Genomic DNA, 21,968 nt, shown 5'->3' with positions numbered 1-21,968 from the left:
ATAGAAAAATAGCCTAAAGTCAGGTAGACTGGATATAGTCAGGCACATTGATAACCCACATTATGGGAACAACTGTGATTTTAGTCACAAACACAGGACATAAAATTCACTGATGCTGAACAGAGCAATAGTCAGGGACAATAAAGAGACTACTTGTGGTGCAAGAATAACACCAGATATGCTGTGTGCAGTGAGGCACATATATCACATTCTGTAGGAATGTATAGGGTCCAGGTTGTAACAACAAATGGTATGCAAGATGTGTTGTTTCTACAACTGAGCATACTCCCTAAAGGGGAAAAAGGTCAGTGAGATAGTCGGGACAGCAGTGATTTAAGTTGGCAAAAGATTGATCACCGCCGACCTGAACTGGACATGTAACAGTGTTAGATAAGACAGATAAGTTTACTAATGCACTCTTGTGATAACAGGGGACATTGTTAGATGGGGAGTAGAGGGGATGGGAACTTGGGGCACCTTGAGCCAATAGGGGAATGACAACACATAGATGGGACAGGGACCACCAATTGGGGAGAACAACACATTGCAAAGCCATTACAATGCTTGTAGAAAAAGTATAAAAATGTGCTGCAAATCGATGCAAGGTGTGCCTATTTTTTGGACACCCGGTCTTGCAAGAACGTTAAATAAAATATCTTGCTCCTTCGGAACTTGACTCGACTAAAATTGTTTGACTGTGAGCTGCATCTCTCACATACTGGACCTGCAATATTTAATCACGTGTTCACATGACATCTACTTTGTTACTGCACTTAAAAGGTTTATCTCCTGCATTTCAGTATTTTTGTTGCATGCAATTTCACATCAGTGACTCTTGTTGACTTTTTCCAACAACTGAGAATTTGAATGCTGACAACTCTTCCAAATGCTCCAGCCTCCTCTATAGTGGCTCACTAACTCTGCTGACACTGTCACTGAGCTAGTCTTTAACTCAAAAACACAATGAAGATTGGGGGGGGGGGCGGGGTGGGGAAGGAGACCATTTAGATTGTTGAATTTAGGAGAAACTTCTGGTCACTTGCTCATTAATATAGCCATGAGATACTGGTGTTGGACTGGAGTGGGCACAGTAAGAAATCTCAACTCCAGGTTAAAGTCCAACAGATTTATTTGGAATCATGAGCTTTCAGAGCACTGCTCCTTCATCAGGGTGAGTCGCTCCTGATGAGTAGTACCTTCAGAGTAGTGCTCTGAAAGCTCGTGATCCCAAATAAACCTGTTGGACTTTAACCTGGTGTTGAGATTTCTTATTAATGTAGCCATGAGGAGCTAGGCCCCAATGTAGCATTTGTGTTTTTTTTAAAGCTATTTTAATTTCCTTTAATCTGAATTCTGGTCTGTCTCTGGTGTTTACTATTTGTATCTTGCCAATGTTGGGCACTGAAAGGACCCACTTGCTGATTTCATTTTGATCTCATCTGACTATTTCTCACCTTGTGGATTAAATGATCAGCTCTGAGTGGATGGGTAAGGTATCGTTGTTAATGCTAGGCTCAGAGATTTCTATTTCCCATCAGCAGAATACCAAAAAGTGATGAGCATTTTAGTTCAACTTCTGATTTACTCCAATATTATAAAAACATTTTACCAGATGTTGTCAGTTCTCTGTCCATGATTCCATCCTCAAACAAAGGAAATATTATATCATAGAATTCCTACAGTACAGAAGGAGGCCATTCAGCCCATTGAGCCTGCACCAACCACAATCCCACTGGGGCCCTATTCCCGCAACCTGATACATTTACCCTGTCAATCCCCTGACATGAGGGACAATTTAGCATGGCCAATCCACCTAACCCACATGTCTTCGGACTGTGGGAGGAAACCGGAGCACCTCGAGGAAACCTAAGCAACTACAGGCAAACTTGCACAGACACTCAGAGGCCAGAATTGAAACCTGGCCCCAGGCACTGAGACAGCAGTGCTATCCACTGTGCCACCATGTTGCCTCTTATTGCAATAAGAGAATCTGGAATATAATTCTGGGACTGTTGGCCAGTCACTTGCAATCTATGGTCTTACTTAGTCACTCATCAGTTAGCTCTGGAGGTTGCACATTCCTCAGTTGGAACTTGCCTCATTGTTAAATGTGACCGTGGCCCAGTTGTCCTGTCCTTTCTTCAGCAGGAAGACTATATTTCCAGACTGAACATCCAGCTCCCATTCATTATTTGGGATGAAGTTAAACAGCACCCGGTAGGGTGTACCCTCCAGCGTCCTGCAAGGAAGAACACTTTCATAAAATCTGAAGTTGAACCCCTTCATGTTCTTTTTCAATGTAGAATATCACAATAATAATCTATTTTCTGATCAATTCTGGAGTCTTTATGTAGACACATTCCTTTTAAAGCAATTAGCCCCGATTCTTGTAAACATATGAATTAAGAGTAGGAGCAGGCCATTCAGCCCACGTCACCTTTCTGTAAGATTAAGGCTGATCTGACTGGGACCTCAACTCCACTTTTCTTCCTATCCCTATACTCTTTAACTTCTTTGTCAATCAAAAATCTATCTAATTCAACTTTAAAAATATTCAATAACCCTGCCTCCACTGCTCTCTGGTGAAGAGTTCCATAGGCTTTATCAGAGAAAAACTTCTCGCCTCACATCCATCTTAAATAGGAGACCCCTTATTTTTAAACTGTGTCCCCCCGTTCTAGCCTGTCCCACAAGGGGATTCTGTGGCACTGACAGTGCTGGAGTAGAACAGACTAAGTCACCCAAAGCCTGCAATTTAGTCTCTGCAGTCACACAACAAGAACTGGCCATTCAGTGGATCTTCATTCTTATAGTATGCATTGTTATCAGGAATAGCATGAATGGTTCCAGATAAATACACACAGGTATTCACTCACCACTCAACTACTGTGTGCTAACCAGCATGCAAGCCTAAGTGCTGGCCAGAACTGAAAGTAGAACAAAACAGTGATTAGGATCCACTTACTTGAATTTTTCTGGAGCTTTCTTTTGAGGGGCAGGTTCAGGTGCCTATTAAATTAGAGTATCCCATTAAAGTGTTTAAAAAAAACACCAAACAGTGCACTGAATAAAACAAATGACACAGTTCCATTATAGAAAGATGCAAAGGATGTGCCTTAAATACAGAACATGATCCAGAACAATTTACATGGCCTGTGTAACTCACAGGAGCACTTTTAACTTCCAAGGTTTCAATAGTTTGTTGCACTTTATTGTGGAGTACTGACTGAGCCAGACTAAGAAGGTATGAGCATCAATAACATAACTGGGCTAAATGTTCACACCTACAGCAGAATGGAGTGGCATCACTGGACCAAAGCTAGAGAGGGAACAAATAATCATTAGGGTCTCCAGTTATGATTACTATTGATTGAGTATTAATGAAAAGTCCACGTGACTGTTTGATTAGGTTTAGCTGCCCTGAATCCAGGGGTAAACTGACCACTAGCTCTCACGAGCCACACTCAAAGAAAGAATGATCACCACTGTTACCATCAGGAGCAGAAAGGGAAAGGAGGGGAATAACATTTGCGTGTTTTCACCAACCCCTGCTGCTCCTCATGATCTGAAACCAGATAGCTTGCTCGTATCATTTTAAAAGGTTAGACAATGTATGATCTGTGGGTGCAGTTTGTTTGGGTTTTGTGTCCCTGAACATGCCCAATATTCAACAGGAATGAAATGAGCTGTGAGGGAGAAATTCAAAACATAAATCAGAAATCAGCAAATATCAGTAGACAAACGACTGGTTTTTCACCCAGACGATAAAGTAGAGAAAAAGAAAAATAGCGAGAAAATGAAAGTGAATAATCAACATAGAATAACCAGAGCAGGAAAGGGGAAGTGTTAGAAATCCACTTTCTACTTAATGCAGTTACAAAATGGATAGGGGAATTTCACAGTAACTTCATTGCAGTGTTAATGTAAGCCTTACTTGTGACTTATAAATAAACTTCGGATGTGTAGAACAAAAGAACTTTCAAATGACAATATAGCCTAAACTGAATGGAAACAGTGAATATTTAAATGTCAGCACTTTCTGTAGTCATCAGCTCAATTTTTCTCATGGAGGGGGCATTTGGACTTAAATCTGAGAGACATGATTGGGAAATTTGCTGATGGCAAAATACTGACTGACATGGATTGCTGTCAACTCCATAATACCAATGGCATGACGTAGTTGGTGGAAAAATGAGAAATGGAATTCAATCCAGAAAAGGTGCGAAGTAATATATTTCAGGAGTGCAAACAAAGCTCAAACAGGAGGGTATTGAGAGGGGTTGAGGAAGTGAGAGATCTTGAACTGCATATTCACATATCTCTGAAGGTGAAAGGACAGATGGTAAAGCAAGCACGTAGAATGCTTTCCTTTATTGGAAAGGTATTGAATACAAAAGCAGGAATGTAATGGTGGAATTGTATATAATGCTGGTTTGGCCACAGCTGGAATGTTGAGCACAGGTTTGGCTGCCACGTTACAGGAAGGACATAATTACCCTGGAGAGTGTGCAGGGGAGAAATTGTTGACTGGACTTCAAAATTGCAGCTATGATAGATTGGATAAGCTTGGGTTGTTTTTCTTAGAACACTGGCAGCTGAGAGGTGACTTAATTGTGGTGTGCAAAATTATGAGGGGCCTAGATAGGGTAGATGGGAAAGATTTGTTTCCAGTTAAGGTAATTGGTAGAAGGATTAAAATAGACATAAAGAAAAAACTTTTTTGCCCAGAGGGTGGTGGGCATTTGGAATTCACTGCCTAAGTTATTAGTTGAGGCTGAAATATTCAACGCATTTACAAAAGACTGAACATTGAGTTCAACAAGTTCAGAGTATGAACTCGCCCCTCCACCTTCACTCCATTTCCAATTATTTTATTTCATTTCTTTTTGTCTTATTCATCCATTTTTACTCTTATTAATTTTTTCACTTATAAAAATTCACGATCCATCTGGTCTCTAAACCACCCCATCCTTCTGGGCCTGCTGCTACATTCATAATAGGAGCAGGAGTAGGCCACCTAGCCCTTCGAGCCTGCCCCGCCATTCAATAAGATCATGGCTGATCTGAAGTGGCTCAGTTCCACATTCCTGCCCTCTCCCCATAACCCTTAATCCCCTTGCCTATCAAAAACCTATCAACCCGCGTCTTAAAAATATTGAGTGAGGCAGCCTCCACCACTTCAACGGGCAGAGAATTCCAGAGATTCAGCACCCTTTGAGTGAAGAAGTTCCTCCTCAACTCCGTTCTAAACCGACCCCCCCCGCTTTATCCTGAGGCTGTGCCCTCCAGTCCTACTGTCCTTTGAGCAGGAAGAGCCTCTCCACCTCTATCCTATCCATCCCATTCAACATCTTATACGTCTCAATGAGATCTCCCCTCATTCTTCTAAACTCTAACGAGTACAAGCCTAGTTTATTCAGCCTCTCCTCATAGCTCAATCCCCTCAACTCCGGAATCAGCCTAGTAAACCTCCTCTGCACTCCCTCCAAGGCCAAAATATCCTTGCGTAAGTGCGGCAACCAAAACTGCACACAGTACTCCAGCTGCGGCAAGACCTCCCTACTTTTATATTCAATCCCCCTCGCTATGAAGGCCAGCATCCCATTTGCCTTCCTGACCACCTGCTGCACCTGCAAGTTGGGTTTTTGCGACTCATGCACAAGGACCCCGAGGTCCCTCTGCACTGTCACATGCTGCAGTTTTTCGCCACGCAAGTAATAATCCTTCCTACCAAAGTGGACCACCTCACACTTGCCAACATTAAATTCCATTTGCCATTTCCTGGCCCATTCACCCAGCCTATCTAGATCCTTCTGTAGACTCTCCACACCCTCCGCACAATTTGCCTTTCCTCCAATCTTGGTGTCATCAGCAAATTTCGACACCCTACACTTGGTTCCCTCCTCCAGATCATCTATATAAATGGTAAAAAGCTGAGGCCCCAGCACCGACCCCTGGGGCACTCCACTAGTCACCAACCGCCAATCCGAATAGCACCCATTAACCCCCACTCTCTGCCTCCTATTTGACAGGCAATCCTCTATCCACGCTAACACCCTATCCCCAACTCCATGCCCCCTGACCTTCTGCAATAACCTCTTGTGAGGCACCTTGTCAAACGCCTTCTGAAAATCAAGACAGACCACATCCACCGGCTCTCCTCTATCCACCGCCCTAGACACATCCTCATAGAACTCCAATAAGTTTGTCAGACACGACTTCCCCTTAACGAAACCGTGCTGCGTCTGCTCTATCAAACAATTCTCCTCTCCTCAAGATGCCTCGCTATTTTCTCCTTGATCACGGATTCTAACATTTTTCCTACAACAGACATTAAACTAACCGGCCTTTAATTCCCCGCCTTTCGCCTGCCACCCTTCTTAAACAATGGCGTAACATTAGCCGTTTTCCAATCTTCTGGCACTTCCCCAGAATCCAGCGACGTTTGGAAAATAATCGCCAAAATCCTCTAACAATCTGTACCTTTGTTCTGACATTCACACATTCCATTCACTTAATGGATGCTCTTAGCATCTTTCTCAACCTTTATCATCAGCATTTACATTTCCTTTGTCCAATACTGCAACCCTCCACCCTCAGTTAATTCTTGCCCAATTTTCCTTCTCTTGAGCTCTGACAAAATGTTGGCTCTGCTGTCAGACCTGTTGAGTTTCTGCAGCCTTTTGGCTAAGATCAAGTGTAGTTTTGGCTTCCTGCACTGGTTGAAGTCATGAGGTCACACTGAGACTTCATTTGAAGCAATTTTTTAAAAGCGGTATCTCAGCCTTTTGGCTAAGATGCAAATGAGATCAAGCCTTGGAGAAGGTGCAATGCCTGTTCCAATCAGCTTGGATCATGTTCACCAAGCCCAAAACAGGAAGTGGGAAGCCTGTCTTGTCAGCTTGGATTGGAAATGTCTCACTTGCTGAGACTTTGAATTGGACTTTGATTGCAATAAATTGAATATTTTTAAAAATTCTGTTTTGTCTCATATAAAAAGGTGCCTGGATCTGTGCCTGCTCTAATCATCTGCTGGAAGGTGGGATTAAAATGAGTGACTCAGTTTTTTCTTCTGTCTTTTTGTTTTTCTTTTTTTTTGCTTGGTGCAGGCACAATGGGCTGAATAGCTTCTCTGTGCTGTAACTTTTCTGCAATTCTATGGCTGTTTATGTGCAAGTGGTACGGCAGCTTCAGATGTGCAGCAACGGCACAGTTAAATCCAAAAATTGTATTGTGCTGCTTTGCCATTAACTTTGCAGAAACAACATCTTGCTGTCTATTCACCATGGAATGACACAGTCCATAACTAACCTCACCACATAAGGTTAAGTCTTGCCATTCCAGATTAAGTATCCTTTTAATGGTGTTCAAAGAATAGTATGGCACAGGAACAGGCCCTTCAGCTCAACAAGACTGTGCCGATCACATTGTCCTATCTAGGCCAACAGCCTATATCCCTCTATTCCCCGCCTATTCATACGTCTATCCAGATAAGTCTTAAATGTTAATAATGTGTCTGCCTCAAATACCTCATTTGGCAGTGCATTCCAGGGCCCCATCACTTTGTGTAAAAAGCTCCCCCCTCCCGTCTCTACTGAACTTTCCCCCCTTACCTTGAACTTGTGCCCCCTTGTGATTGTCATTTCTACCCTGGGAAAAAGCTTCTAACTGTTCACCTTATCACAATGGGCATTAATTAGTGGAAATGTTAAAAATGCAAAAAAAAAGTTTTGTTTTCATTTCTGGCTAATTTTCTTTTGCCATCTTATGCAGCCCCATGCCTAAGAGAATTTCTGACAAAGGCAAAATGGGGTGGATTCGCAAGGCAACGAGGTTCAGCTCCTAATTCATTCCCTAGCTATACAGACCTATACTATACCAAACTAAAGGTCTCTTATTTCTGAATAAAGTAACTTTTGCATCCAATGTGCAGCATAGAAACCAGATTGATGAATATAATAAATACCTGTGGTCTCAGCCATATGTTCATTGCTTTATGTTTAATCAATGTTATGAAGTAAAATGTACCTGAGGCTGCAGGGGAGCAAAGCCAGAGAATGCATCTTTGTCAATGATTGACGCTACCACCTAGAAAAGAGCAGCTGGAGTTAGTCCATAATCTCTGAACACTGGTGAATGTTCTGTCTGGTCAGCAGTCTGCATTATGCTGACATAGTTATTAACAACACACACATTTTTAATATAGACCATTTATACCAAAACACACAACAAACACAAGTTCATTCATGAAATCCATGAATGTGACTCTGAGCTTTCAGTCATTTGTCATTTTAAACCTCCACCTTGCTCTCATTCTGACAGCAGCTGCAATGTTCCAATAATGTTCAATGCAAGCATGAGGAACAACATCTTACCTTTCATTTAGCATGTTACAGCCTTCTGAACTCTAACCTAACTTCTGCACCCCACTTTGTTTCCTTTCTCTTCATGTGTTTTGGTTTTTCTCTTCGTTTTTACTGCCTTCCCTCTCCCCCGATCCCTATCCCACCCTCTCACCCACTGTGACTGGGGTCCATCAGTGATCCTGAGCCTTTGGTGGGTGCATTCCCAGCAGCTACCACTGCTCTCCCATTGGTGCTGACAGCAATGACAAACTGCTGCCATTTGACTGGTCAGCAGCTCTGTGGGATTTCTCAGCCCCAATGAAGACCCACCTCTGGCCATATCAGTGTCTGATACTTGACATGGTACCAAAGGAGGTGATCTCTCTGATCCTGTAGCTGGCTGTGTTGCCTGGATTAAATTCTACCTGTTAACTTTATTTTTCTCACAACAGATGCTGCCAGACATGCTGTATATCTCCAGAATTTTCTGTTTTTATTTCACTCATGAAGGACTTGGTCACCATAGTTTTTTTAAACTCATATGGGATGTGGGCATTACTGGCTGGGCCAGCAGTTATTCCCCATCATTAATTGCCCTGGAACTGAATGGTCTACTAGGCCTGTTCAGAGGGCAGTTATGAGTTAACCACTTTGCTGAGGATCTGAAGCCATCACATGTAGGCCAGACTAGGAAAGGATGGCAGACTCCCTTTAATGGGCCAGATTGGTTTTTATAGCAATCATTAAACTTTTTATTGAATTCAAATTTCACTATTTCCCATGGTGGGATTTGAACCCAGGTCCCCAGACCCTGGGTCTCTGGATTACTGGTGACAATATCACTACACCATCATCTCCTCCTGTGCAAGCTCCACACAGGGTTAATTTTAACTGAATGGAAGAGTGATTCAGAAGCTTGTTTTACAGCTCTCTGGATTTCTTATTGAACCAGAAATTAAAATAGTTACGTAAAGTCACCAGATGACTGTACAATGTTCATAGCAGTGAGCTACATGGTGGTGATTTAACCAGAGGATCACCATTCTTCAGGCAGGGGGCAAAGCTGAGCAGGCAGGACCTTCATGAGTAACCTCAACTGGTATAGGAGTTGAACCCACACTATTGGTGTCATTCTGCATCATGCATCCAGCTAACTGAGCTAACCAACCCCAGTGATGTAAAACAGGTGGCTGAGTCACTATCACTTGTTTGACACTCTTATGCAAAGACAAAGTTACTAACAGCAAGTTTCCAATCTCAGGCTCCATAAGAGTCCAGTGGAACCACTGCAGCAAAAACAGGTCATCGGTCACTTGCAATCCAAAATGAATCCCACCACCCTTAACAGCCCTCTATCTGCCTCTGCTTCAAATAGAATCCTACAATGCAGGAGGCGGCCGTTTGGCCCATTGAGCCTGCACCGACAACAATCCCACCCAACCCCTATCCCTGTAGCCCCATGTATTTACCCTATTGATTCCCCTGATACTAAGAGGAACTTTAACATGGCCAATCAACCTAACACGCACATCTTTGGAGTGTGGGAGGAAACCAGAACACATGGAGGAAATCTATGCAGACACAAGGAGAACGTATAAATCCCACACAAACACAGTCACCCAAGCTGGGAATCGAACCTGGGTCCCTGGCATTGAAAGGCAGCAGTGCTAGCCACTGTGCCACCTATTGCTCCAAAATGGTGCTCCACTTTTCCCTTTAAGACTGCAATGGCCTCTCTCAGAGAAAGCCACTCTGGGTGATTCTTTGACTCCTGTCAGCCTGTACATAAACATCATTGACAGAGGACTAAAAGCAAGGCAATTACCTCACTCTCTACAGGACAACTGGTGCATGAATTACAAACACAGCAGTTCTAAATGCTTGACTCTCATTATCATGAAAAGATTGAAAGAAAATCACACTGAAGAGATTATCTCGCAGTTTCTACTGCCCTAATATTACCACCACCAATTTTGTGTTGCCATTCCTCCAGGTTTTCAGCAGCGATCCAGAAATATGTAAACTCTAAACAAAAACAAAATCTACTTGTTCTAATTAATGTCAATGTTTTGCATTTCCTTTTGTATCTGATGTGAATGCATTGACTATTAAATTATATGGATTGCATCAAACCAGCAGAGGAAGCCTCAAAAGTGAAATAATGATGCCAACCACTTACCCTTTCAATCCCAAACTCGGGTTTGATTTTGAACTTGGTACAAGATCTTATCCCTAGTTAGAAACTTTGGAAAGGGGTCTCATGTCTTACTTATTTGATAGACAAGAACATTTTTTTTCAAATAATAGAGTTTATGACAGGATTTTACAGCTTTGTTTGAGCGAGACCAGAAATTCCCACTCGAGGTCAACGGAGATCTCCATTGTCAGACTCTTGCCCGCTCCTATTCTGTGGCAGGCAAAGTGGTAGAGTTCTGCTCATAGGTATGTTTGTATCTGCAGCCCTTTGTTCAGCAGCCATCCATACAATCCATACCACAGAGGTCTGAAACACTACTGAACAAGTCACTTGATAATTGAGTTTGTGGACATCCGAAGTTCAAAATCATTCTATATTATATGGTGAAATGGGAATGTTTTGGGAATGAGTGGGTACCTTAGCCTCTCCCAGGAAGTCCTGCTTCTCCAGCTGAGCCACTATCTTTCTCTTGGGTCGGAAGAGTTCTCCTGTAGGCAGCTGTAGGAGCTGAAACAATTCTTGCTTCTGTGCAGAGGAATCAGGGGTTAGGTCAAGTCAACACATGACGAAAACACAACATACCTCCCAACCCTACTGCAATTAATTTAGAAAAGAGCACTTTTAATATCGAAGGAATTGTTTTCGGCTCGTAGTTTATTTTCACGATAGTTCCACCATCAAATTTGTTCTGATTCATCACAAGATATGAAATCCCTGAATGATGTTTAACTGAGATCAGTTCCGAGCCCAACGAGTGAATGTCTCCACTGAACATTCCTGCATGTTAATGAGACCTGTGATAACGCCCTAATTAATATCAATCGAGACTAGGCAAGTAGCAGTAACTGCATCAGGTGAAGCAGAGATCAGTTGCACATTGTGTTTGCCGAGTAAAACTGTGCTGAGCTGGATTATTCCCTGTGCCAGTTCTAGTTGATTCTAATCATGCACATCATCAGGGTCAGACAATTAATGATACTTAAGCAGATAGCTGGGGGGGACAAGGGGAAATTCTCTGAGCTTGTTTACCCCGATCGCGAATCACGATGGCTCAGAGACTCAGGAGTCAACGGGAAAGCTAACTTCGTGCCAGTCGCCAAACCCACTGGGACCCTCTCAGGATTGGGCTTCTGCCCATAGTGGGCGAGAGCCCTGTGCATATTCAAATCAGACACTTCAGTATAACTGGCGGGTTTGCAGCCTGGAGTCAAATAGCTGTCGCTATTCACCCACCTCCCCAGGGGGATTTGCACCAGATGAGCTTTCATACAGGTCCTTATAAGCGAAGGCCTGGCATGTTGGACCCCAAGGGTCAAGGAAGCACCACCAAGCCCACAGCAGTGAGGGGTATTTTCCCCCCCACTCTCCACCCCTCATCTCACCCCATATTCTATGTAGGCATGAGAACTATCCGACCCAAGCCCCCCACTCAGGCTCCCTCCGCCTTCAGACTCCCCCGCTCAGGCTGCCTCAGGCCAAGCATCTTGTGGGCCCGAGGAGGTAGGTCCAGTGGCCATTTGCCCCTCTGCTGCTGTCAGGCTGCAGAGGAAGAGTCCCTCAGTGGTCCTAGGGATTTGGAGGGCTGGAAGCAAGGGGTTGATCTCACCACTCTCTGCCATGACGGGGTTATCGAGACTTCACTTCCACCTCCATCCTTGGCAGGCCTGAAGACACAGCAAAGGCTCATGAAAGGCAGGTGATATTCAGCTTATTTACTGGAATTATTTGAGGACATTACAAGCACAGTAGACCACAGGGAAATCAGTGGATGCATTGTGCATCTGGATTTTCAGAAGGCATTTGACAAGGTGCTGCACAAGACTGCTGCATAAAATAAAGATGCACAATGTTACGGGTAATGTATTAACATGGGTAGAGGATTGGTTAACTAATAGAAAGCAAAAAGTGGAGGTAAATGGATGTTTTACTGGTTGGCGATCAGTGACTAGTGGTTGCCTCAGGGATCAGTGTTGGGACTGCAATTGTTTACAATTTACATAGATGATTTGAAGTTGGGGACCAAATGTAGTGTGTCAAAATGTGAGGCCGCAGCTGGAGTACTGTGTGCAGTTTTGGGCGCCGTACTTACGCAAGGATATTTTGGCCTTGGAGGGAGTGCAGAGGAGGTTTACTAGGCTGATACCGGAGTTGAGGGGGTTGAGCTATGAGGAGAGGCTGAATAAACTAGGCTTGTACTCGTTAGAGTTTAGAAGAATGAGGGGAGATCTCATTGAGACGTATAAGATGATGAATGGGATGGATAGGATAGAGGTGGAGAGACTCTTCCCACTCAGAAAGGACAGTAGGACTAGGGGGCACAGCCTCAAGATAAAGGGGGGGCGGTTTAGAACGGAGTTGAGGAGGAACTTCTTCACTCAAAGGGTGGTGAATCTCTGGAATTCTCTGCCCATTGAAGTGGTGGAGGCTGCCTCGCTAAATATTTTTAAGACGCGGGTTGATGGGTTTTTGATAAGAGAGGGGATTAAGGGTTATGGGGAGAGGGCGGGAATGTGGAACTGAGCCACGACAGATCAGCCATGATCTTATTGAATGGCGGGGCAGGCTCGAAGGGCTAGATGGCCTACTCCTGCTCCTATTTCTTATTATGTTCTTATTATGAGTGGCAGAGTAAAGTGTGTAGAGGATGCAGAAAGTCTGCAAAGGATATTGACAGTCTAAGTGTGACAAATGGACAACAATATTGGTAAATATGAGGTCATCCATTTTGGTAGGAATAACAGCAAAATGGACTATTACTTAAATGGTTAAAAAATTGCAGCATGTTGCTGTGCAGCAACATGCTGTCCCTCTGTCTTGTGCGTGAATTGCAAAATGTTGGTTTGCAGGTAATTAAGAAGGCAAATGGAATTTTGTCTTTTGTTGCTAGAGGGATGGCGTTTAAAAACAGCGAGGTTGTGTTGCAGCTATGTAAGGTGCTAGTGAAGCCACACCTGGAGTACTGTGTACTGTTTTAGTCTCCTTACTTGAGAAAGGATACACTGGCACTGGAGGGGGTGCAGAGGAGATACACTAGGTTGATTCTGGAGTTGAGAGGGTTGGCTTATGAGGAGAGACTGAGTTGACTGGGGCTATACTCATTAGAATTCAGAAGAATGAGGAAAGATCCTATAGAAACATATATGACTATGAAGGGAATAGATAAGATAGAAGTAAGGACGTGTTTCCACTGGCAGGTGAAACTGGAACTAGGGGGCATGGCTTCAAAGCAAGGGAGAGCAGATTTAGGACTGAGTTGAGAAGGAACTTCTTAACACAAAGGGTTCTGAATCTGTGGAATTCCCTGTCCAGTAAAGCAATTGAGGCTATCTTGTTGAATGTTTTTAAGGCAAAGATAGATACATTTTTGAACAGTAAAGGAATTAAGGGTTATGGTGAGCAGGCAGGTAAGTGGACTGAGTCCATCAAAAGATCAGCCATGATCTTTTGTCAATGACACGAAGGTTGGAGGTGTTGTGGATAGTCTGGAGGGATGTTAGAAGTTTCAGCAAGACATAGACAGGATGCAAGACTGGGCAGAGAAGTGGCAGATGGACTTCAACCTGGATAAGCGCGTGGTGGTTCATTTTGGCAGGTCAAATGGGATGAAGGAATATAATATTAAGGGTAAGACTCTTAGCAGTGTGGAAGATCAGAAGGATCTTGGAGTCCAGTTTCATAGGACTCTCAAATCAGCTTTGCAGGTAGAGGATGTGGTTAAGAAGGCGTACGGTGTACTGGCCTTTGTCAATCGAGGAATTGAGTTTAGGAGTTGAGAGATAATGCTGCAGCTTTATAAGACCCTGGTCAGACCTGTCTTGGAGTACTGTGCTCAGTTCTGGTCCCCTCATTACAGGAAGGATGTGGAAGCCATTGAAAGGGTGCAGAGGAGATTTACAAGGAGGATTGGGTGGCATGCCTTATGAGGGTAGGTTGAGAGAGCTCAGTCTTTTCTCCTTGAAGAGATGAAGGATGAGAGGTGACCTGGTAGAGGTGTATAAGATGTTGAGAGGTATTGATTGGGTGGATTCTCAAAGGCTTTTTCCTAGGGCTGAAATGGCTGCCACAAGAGGACACAGGTTTAGGGTGCTGGTGAGTAGGTACAGAGGTGATGTCAGGGGTAAGTTTTTCACTCAGACGGTGGTGGGTGTGTGGAATCGGCTGCTGGCGATGGTGGTAGAGGCAGATTTGATAGGGTCTTTTAAGAGACTTCTGGATGAGTACATGGGACTTAGTAGGATTGAGGTTTATAGGTAAACCTAGTAGGTAGAGATATGTTTGGCTCAACTTGTGGGCCGAAGAACCTGTTTGTGCTGTAGTTTTTCTTTGTTCTATGTTCTTATTCAATGGTGAAGCAGCTTGAGGAACCAGATGACATACTCCTGCTCCTAGTTCTTGTATTCTTTATATTCATCCTTGGCATGGCGATCTCTACATTCCAGCTTGTCAGCAGTGTAAATCCTGAACTGTCCAGGTCTCTTGAACCTCCATGCCCCCCAGTCACCTGGCAGAATTTTAAATCATTGCAGCACTCCATTCTGCAGCAGAGGTTTTCATTTCTCCCTGTCAGACTGCAGATGAGAGCAGACCCTTTTGAAGTCCTCTGACAGAGCAGAGATGCCAATTTCACCTGGAGAGAGAGAGAGGAAGTTCCTGTCTGCCCAACTATGCACTCAGCCCCAATGTATGAATACAGATTTGAAGTTGCTGAGACACCTCAGCAAACTAAAATCATTGAAACACTCTCTCCATTGCACTTAGAGCCTTTGACCTATAACAAGTTCAACCTGTAGTGCCTTGTAAAAGATTCAGCTATCAGATCAATGGATGTACATCATCCTCCATCCTCTGCGTTTATTTGAATTTCCCTTCAATGTTGACTGCACCTTAAGTATCCCATTAATCCTGACCACAGTGTAGACAGAGTTTAATCCTGATTGACAGCCTATGGTTTCACTTCCTCTTTGCAAACCAAGTCAACTACTTCAAAAGGGTCTGCTCTCACCTGCAGCTTCAAACAAAAAGAAAGAAGAATCTCTGTTGCAGAATGCAGTGCTACAATGATTTTAAAATCCTGTCTTGTGACCAGGTTGGGAGAGGGGGAGCGGGGTGTGCATTGCATGGAGGTTAAAGTGACCTGGCCACTTCAGAATTTGCACAGCTGACATCACAGAACTGCCTGAAATCACCATGCTAGGGGTGATTGCCAGGGCGAGCAGCGGTCAGTCCAGCCACGATACCTCCAACCAAATGAAGAGTGGCGGTTAACACTTTACCCCCTGCCCAAGCTCAATCAACTCCCAGGACCCTTGAGGGTCCCTTCCTCTGCAGCCTGGCAGCAGCAGAGGGGCTAATTGCCACTGGGCTGAAAGTGCCAGGCCAGGGTGTCAGTGCCAGGGTGCACTGCACTTGGCACTGCCAAGGTGCTTGGACTGAAGGGGGGATGAGTAGGGGTCTGAGGAGGGAGGGGACTGAGTGGGGGACCCTGAGGGTGAAAGGAGGCCTTGGTGGGGGAAAGTGGGTGGGGTCAGGTCACCCTCATGCCTGCATGGTGTGAAGGGAGGGGGTTACACATTATTTGGTGGGGAGGGAAGGCTGCCTCTCTTTTGTGAGGGGTTGGTGGTGCTCCCCTAATCAGTATTGGTGGCACCATTTATGTTTTTAAGGGAATGGGGACCTGTCTACAGGGATGGAGATCGGTGGCCATTCAAGAATGGTGACCTGGTCTTGGAACAGCAGGGCTGGCAGGCAGGTTGCCTGATCTGAATAAATTAGCATCTTTCAGATGAGAGAATCCCACTAGTGTGGGCGCTTAGTCCCAATTCAGGAGAACCATGGCCTAGCTCTCAATCTGGACAGAGCTACAGAAGCATTCTCAGGGGGAAAAAGAGAGAGAATGGAATGGTACAGTGTGAGGAGATCTGTGAACATTTGAATAATGTCTGTACCATGACAGCTTTCAGGGCTTGATCCACAAAGTTGGGCTTGGCCTCGGTTTTAAAAGTTAAGGCTTTCTTCAAAGCCTCTTCAGCTTGATCCCATTCCTTTATCGTGGCATGTACTAGTGCTACGTTGTGAAGTACCTAGAAGGGTCAATCAAAGTTTTAGTACAGAGTAATGATATTTAAAACATCATTGTTAATAACAATTATTGAACCATTACATTACTAACCTTGGAATTCTGGAATTGGGCATGGAGTCTTCATGTGCCCAATTTCCACCATGCCTGATCTTGTAGCCAATGTTTTGGTAAAGTCAAGCTGGTGAAGCTACTAGTATACCTATGTTCTGTTACCTCCTTACATCAGCAGTCTGAAGTTTACATGTTAGAGTTTGTTTTAAACTCCACTGCAATGGCAGTCTTATCCAAAACATTTAGGTGCACTGGAATGTTTGGGAGCTCAGGTCACCCCCTTAAAGGAGAAGGTCATTTTTTAAAAAAAAAAAATGTTTTTGGGGCTGTGAATTTACATGTTCATGTGCTCTCAGTTCCTTGTGGTATTTGCTTTTCCTTCAAGGTCTCTGCTGTTGAAGTTGTTTTTTAAATCCAAGATTACTTTTTCTCACCATTCTTGCATTCTGCTAGTTTTGGCACTTTACAATAGATCAGATTCCTGAAATGGTTCTCAACACTTAATTGAGATGACAGATATTCTGACCATGACCATCACGAACAAAGACAATGCAGGAACCGGCCCTTCAGCCCACCAAGTATGTACTGAAACATGATGCCTTTCCAAATTTTTGCCTCTATGTAGTGCCTCTATTCCCAGTGCAAGGGTTGTTCTGAGACAACTCGGAGAACACCTGCCTACCACCTTCACTGTGTGGAACAGGCTGCTTTAGTATTGGCATCCTCCCAACCCATTCCAAGGAACATCTGCCACATCAGGGCAGGCAATCCACTGTCCACAGCTCTGTAAGCAAGTGATGAATATTAATTTGGAGAGGGGAACGAGTTCATTTTCTCTGTAGATAGAGGCATGAGTTTGACCAGATATGCATCATTTGCCAGGTAAATGTTGCTCTCATCTATAAAAAGTCGCACTTGTACTTATCTAATGATGTTTAGAGAACGTTCTTTATGTTAACCACCTTGATGCAAAGAAAAGTTTTTTCAGTCCATTTATATTCAGGCTGTCTCCACTATAGGAAATCCCCATGCACATTATCCAGGAAACAACAATGATGTGTGGCACTAGGTGATTTCACATTTGGTAGAGGAAGTGAAACACTGGCTAAATGGAATTTAGATGAACAATATTATCCTCCACTAACACAGCTGCCAATCAGACATGAAATCATCTGGAAAGCATAGGAACATCTGGGCATTTGAACATCTAGGTATTTGTTTGTGTCTATTATAGAGTCATTGAGGTTTACAGCACAGAAACAGGCCCTTTAGCCCAAAGCTAGTCCCAATTGCCTGCATTTGGCCCGTATCCCTCTATGCCCATCTTACCCAAGTAACTGTCTAAACACTTTTTAAAAGCCACCAACCCTGGCACCTTGTTTCAGACGCTCACCACCCTTTGTGAAAAAATTGCCCCTCTGAACCCTTTTGTACCTCTCCCTTCTCACTTTAAACCTATGCCCTCTAGTTTTAGACTTCCCTACCTTTGGGAAAAGATAGTGACTATCTACCTTGTCTATCCCCCTCATTATTTTATCGACCTCTGAGATCACCTCTCAGCCTCCTGTGCTCCAGAGAGAAAAGTATCAGTCTATCCAGCCTCTTCTTATAACTCAAACCATCAAATCCCAGTAGCATCCTAGTAAATCTTTTCTGCACTCTTTCTAGTTTAATAATATCCTTTCTATAATAGGGTGACCAAAATTGCACACAGTATTCCAAGTGTGGCCTTACCAGTGACTTGTACAACTTCAACAAGACATCCCAAGTCCTGTATTCAGTGTTCTGATCCATGAAACCAAGCATGCTGAATGCCTTCTTCACCACACTGCCCACTTGTGACTCCACTTTCAAGGAGCTATGAACCTGTATTCCCAGATCTCTTTGTTCTGTAACTCTCCCCATGCCCTACCATTAACTGAGTAAGTTCTTCCCTTGTTCAATCTACCAAAGGGCATCACCTCGCATTTATCTAAATTAAACTCCATCTGCCATTTGTCAGCCCACTGGTCCAATTGATCAAGACCCCTTTGCAATCTGAGATAACCTTCTTCACTGTCCACTATGCCACCAATCTTGGTGTCACCTGCAAACTTGCCTCCAAACTTATCCAAATCATTAATATAAATAACAAATAACAGCGGACCTAGCACCAATTCCTGAGGCATACCACTGGTCACAGGTCTCCAGTTTGAAAAACAACCCCCTACAACCACTCTGGCTTTTGTCATCAAGCCAATTTTTTATCCATTTAGCTACCTCATCCTGGATTCCATGAGATTTAACCTTGTGCAACAACCTACCATGTGGTACCTTGTCAAATGCCTTGCTAAAGTCCATAGACAACATCAACTGCACTGACCTTGTCTACCCTTCAAAAAACTCAGTCAAATTTGTGAGACATGATTTTCTACTCACAAAGCCATGCTGACTGTCCCTAATCAGTCCTTGCATCTCTAAATGCCTGTAGATCCTGTCTCTCAAAATACCTTCCAACAACTTACCCACCACAAATGTGAGGCTCACTGGCCTGTAGTTGCCAGGCTTTTCCCTGCAGCCCTTTTTAAACAACGGCACAACATTTGCCACTCTCCAATCTTCAGGCACCTCACCTGTGACTATTGATGATTCCAATATCTCTGCTAGGGGTAACGCAATTTCCTCCCTAGCCTTCCACAATGTCCTGGGATACACTTCATCAGGTCTGGGGATTTATCTACCTTGATGCACTTTAAGACTTTCATCACCTCCTCTGTAATATGCACACTCCTCAAGACATCATTATTTATTTCCCCAAGTTCCCTAACATTCACACTTTTTTCAACAGTAAATACTGATGAGAAATATTCATTTAGTATCTCACACATCTCTGTGGATCTGCACATAGATGACCTTGTTGATCCTTAAGAGGCCCTACTCTCTCCCTAGTTACTCTTTTGGCCTTTGTGTACTTGTAGAAGCTCTTTGGATTCTCCTTTACCTTATCTGCCAAAACAATCTTGTGTCCCCTTTTTCCCTCCTGATTTCTCTCTTAACTCTACTCCTACACCCAGTATACTCTGACCTTCTACACCCCCTATACTCTCTCTGGCCTATGTTCGACTTCTATTTATTGACTACAGCTCAGCCTTCAAAACCATTATTCCCTCAACTCATCTCCAAACCCTGAGGCCTGGGCCTCAGCTCCTCCCTGTGAGACTGGATCCTGAACTTCCTAACTCAGACTACAGTCTGTAGGGATTGGCAACAACGCCTCATCCGTGATCATTCTCACCACCAGTGCCCCATAAGGCTATGTCCTCAGCCTCCTACTATACTCCTTATACAACCATGACTGTGTAGGCAAATTCCTCTCCAGTTCGATTTTCAAGTTTGCTGACAACACCTCTGTCATGGGACAGATCTCAAACAATATGAGACAAAGTACAGGAATGAGATAGAGAATCTGGTGAACTGATGCAGCGACAATAATCTCTCCCTTAACGTCACCAAAACGAAGGAGATTGTTATCAACTGCAGGAAGTGTTGAGAGCGTGCTCCTGTCTACATTAATGGGGATGAAGTAGAAAGGATCGAGAGCTTCAAGTTTTTTTAGGTGTCTAGATCACTAATCTGTCCTGGTCTTCCTTCCACGCCTCCCCCTCCGTGCTGACACTGTAGTTAAGAAAGCGCACAAATGCTTCTACTTTCTTGCAGACAAAGGAAATTTGGCATGCCAGCTATGATTCTCAACAACTTTTACAGATGCACCATAGAAAGCAATCCTTCTGGTTGTATCACAGCTTGGTATGGCTCTGCCCAAGACTGTAAGGAACTACAAAAGGTTGTGAATGTAGCCCAATCCATCACACAAACCATTCATTGACTCTGTCTACACTTCCCACTGCCTCGGCAAAGCAGCCAGCATAGTTAAGAACCTCACATACCCCACTCATTCTCTCTTCCACCTTCTTCTTTGGGGAAAAAGATATAAAAGTCTGAGGTCAAGTACCAACTGACTCAAGAACAGCTTTTTCCTTGCTGCCATCAGACTTTTGAATGGATCTACTTTGCATTAAGTTGATCTTTCTCGACAACCTAGCTGTGACTGTAACACTACGTTCTGCGCTCTCTCATTTCTTTCTTTATGAATGGTTTGCTTTGTCTGTATAGTGCACAAGAAACAATACTTTTCACTGTATACTGATACACATGACAATAACAACTCAAATCCACCATCAATGAAAGAACGTGCACAAAATTCTGTACAATCCAGAAGTTACAGCTTTTCACAACTCAACTTTATTCCACAGTTACTGAAGGATATTGCTCATCTTCAGAGGGTCACCTTCCTCTGAGCCACCTCTCCCAATAAGATCAGCAGTGAATCCTACTTCTTTCTACAGTAAGAACTCTCACTACACCAGGTTAAAGTCCAACAGGTTTATTTGGTGCAACAAGCTTTCAGATCGCTGCTGCTTTATCACTCCTCTGATGAAGGAGCAGCGCTGTGCAAGCTCATCCAATCCCAGTCCAACACCAGCATCTTCACAACACTTGTTCCTACTGCAGTACTGTGAATGCTTGATCTACATCTCTGTTACCATCACGACTGCATTTTTGGTGGTGAGGCCCCCACCCCCACTCCCCTCACCCCGTATCATCTTTTAAAATGCACTTACTTGGCATGTGCTCAGCTTGTACCTCAGGCCCAACTGGTTGTAGTCAATCAACTGATTCCCTCTCATACGGTTAAAGGCTTCAATGAAATCCCTCAAGGCTTCTTCATACCTGAACAAGGAATTTGGATCAACATCATGAAATAAAACTCAATTCCAAAAATACATCACACAAGCTACGTTTAACTTTGAATATTTCAAACAAGAATTTTTGAATTGCAAGTTCCAGCACGTATACAGGACTGAGTTCAGAGACAGAACTGGCTTGCCTGCAGAAGGCAGAGAGTGGTTGTGGATGGGTCTTTTTCCCAGGGATCTGTTCTAGGACCCTTGCTGTTTGTTATTTTCATAAATGACCTGGATGAGGAAATGGAGGGATGGGTTAGCAAGTTCGCCGATGACATGAAGATTGGCGGTATTGTGGATAGTCTGGAGGGATGTCAGAAGTTGCAGCGTGACATAGATAGGATGCAACACTGGGCAGAGAAGTGGTAGATGGACTTCAATGCGGATAAATGTGTAGTGTTCCATTTTGGCAGGTCCAAAGGGATGAAGGAGTACAATATCAAGGGTAGGAGTCTTAGCAGTGAGGAGCAGAAGGACCTTGGGGTCCGGGTCCATAGGACTCTTAAATCGGC

General features: G+C 43.8%; 1 protein-coding gene across 1 annotated transcript in view; it reads right to left on the bottom strand.

The window, feature by feature from the left end:
• Nucleotides 1-21,968, bottom strand: part of ncf2 (neutrophil cytosolic factor 2) — a 56,666-nt gene that overhangs the window by 20,952 nt on the left and 13,746 nt on the right. Inside the window, exons 3-8 of the mRNA XM_080195707.1 lie at nucleotides 21,334-21,442; nucleotides 16,488-16,622; nucleotides 10,960-11,067; nucleotides 8,029-8,088; nucleotides 2,966-3,009; nucleotides 2,098-2,239 (exon numbers count right to left, since the gene is read on the bottom strand). Of these exons, the coding sequence (XP_080051833.1) occupies nucleotides 2,098-2,239; nucleotides 2,966-3,009; nucleotides 8,029-8,088; nucleotides 10,960-11,067; nucleotides 16,488-16,622; nucleotides 21,334-21,442 (598 nt within the window). The remainder of the gene's footprint in view (nucleotides 1-2,097; nucleotides 2,240-2,965; nucleotides 3,010-8,028; nucleotides 8,089-10,959; nucleotides 11,068-16,487; nucleotides 16,623-21,333; nucleotides 21,443-21,968) is intronic.

This window comes from Carcharhinus amblyrhynchos, chromosome 9 (assembly GCF_965287045.1).
Source record: "Carcharhinus amblyrhynchos chromosome 9, sCarAmb.v2.hapA, whole genome shotgun sequence".
Lineage (NCBI taxonomy): Eukaryota > Metazoa > Chordata > Chondrichthyes > Carcharhiniformes > Carcharhinidae > Carcharhinus > Carcharhinus amblyrhynchos.
This window is presented reverse-complemented; position numbering and strand designations above follow the sequence as displayed.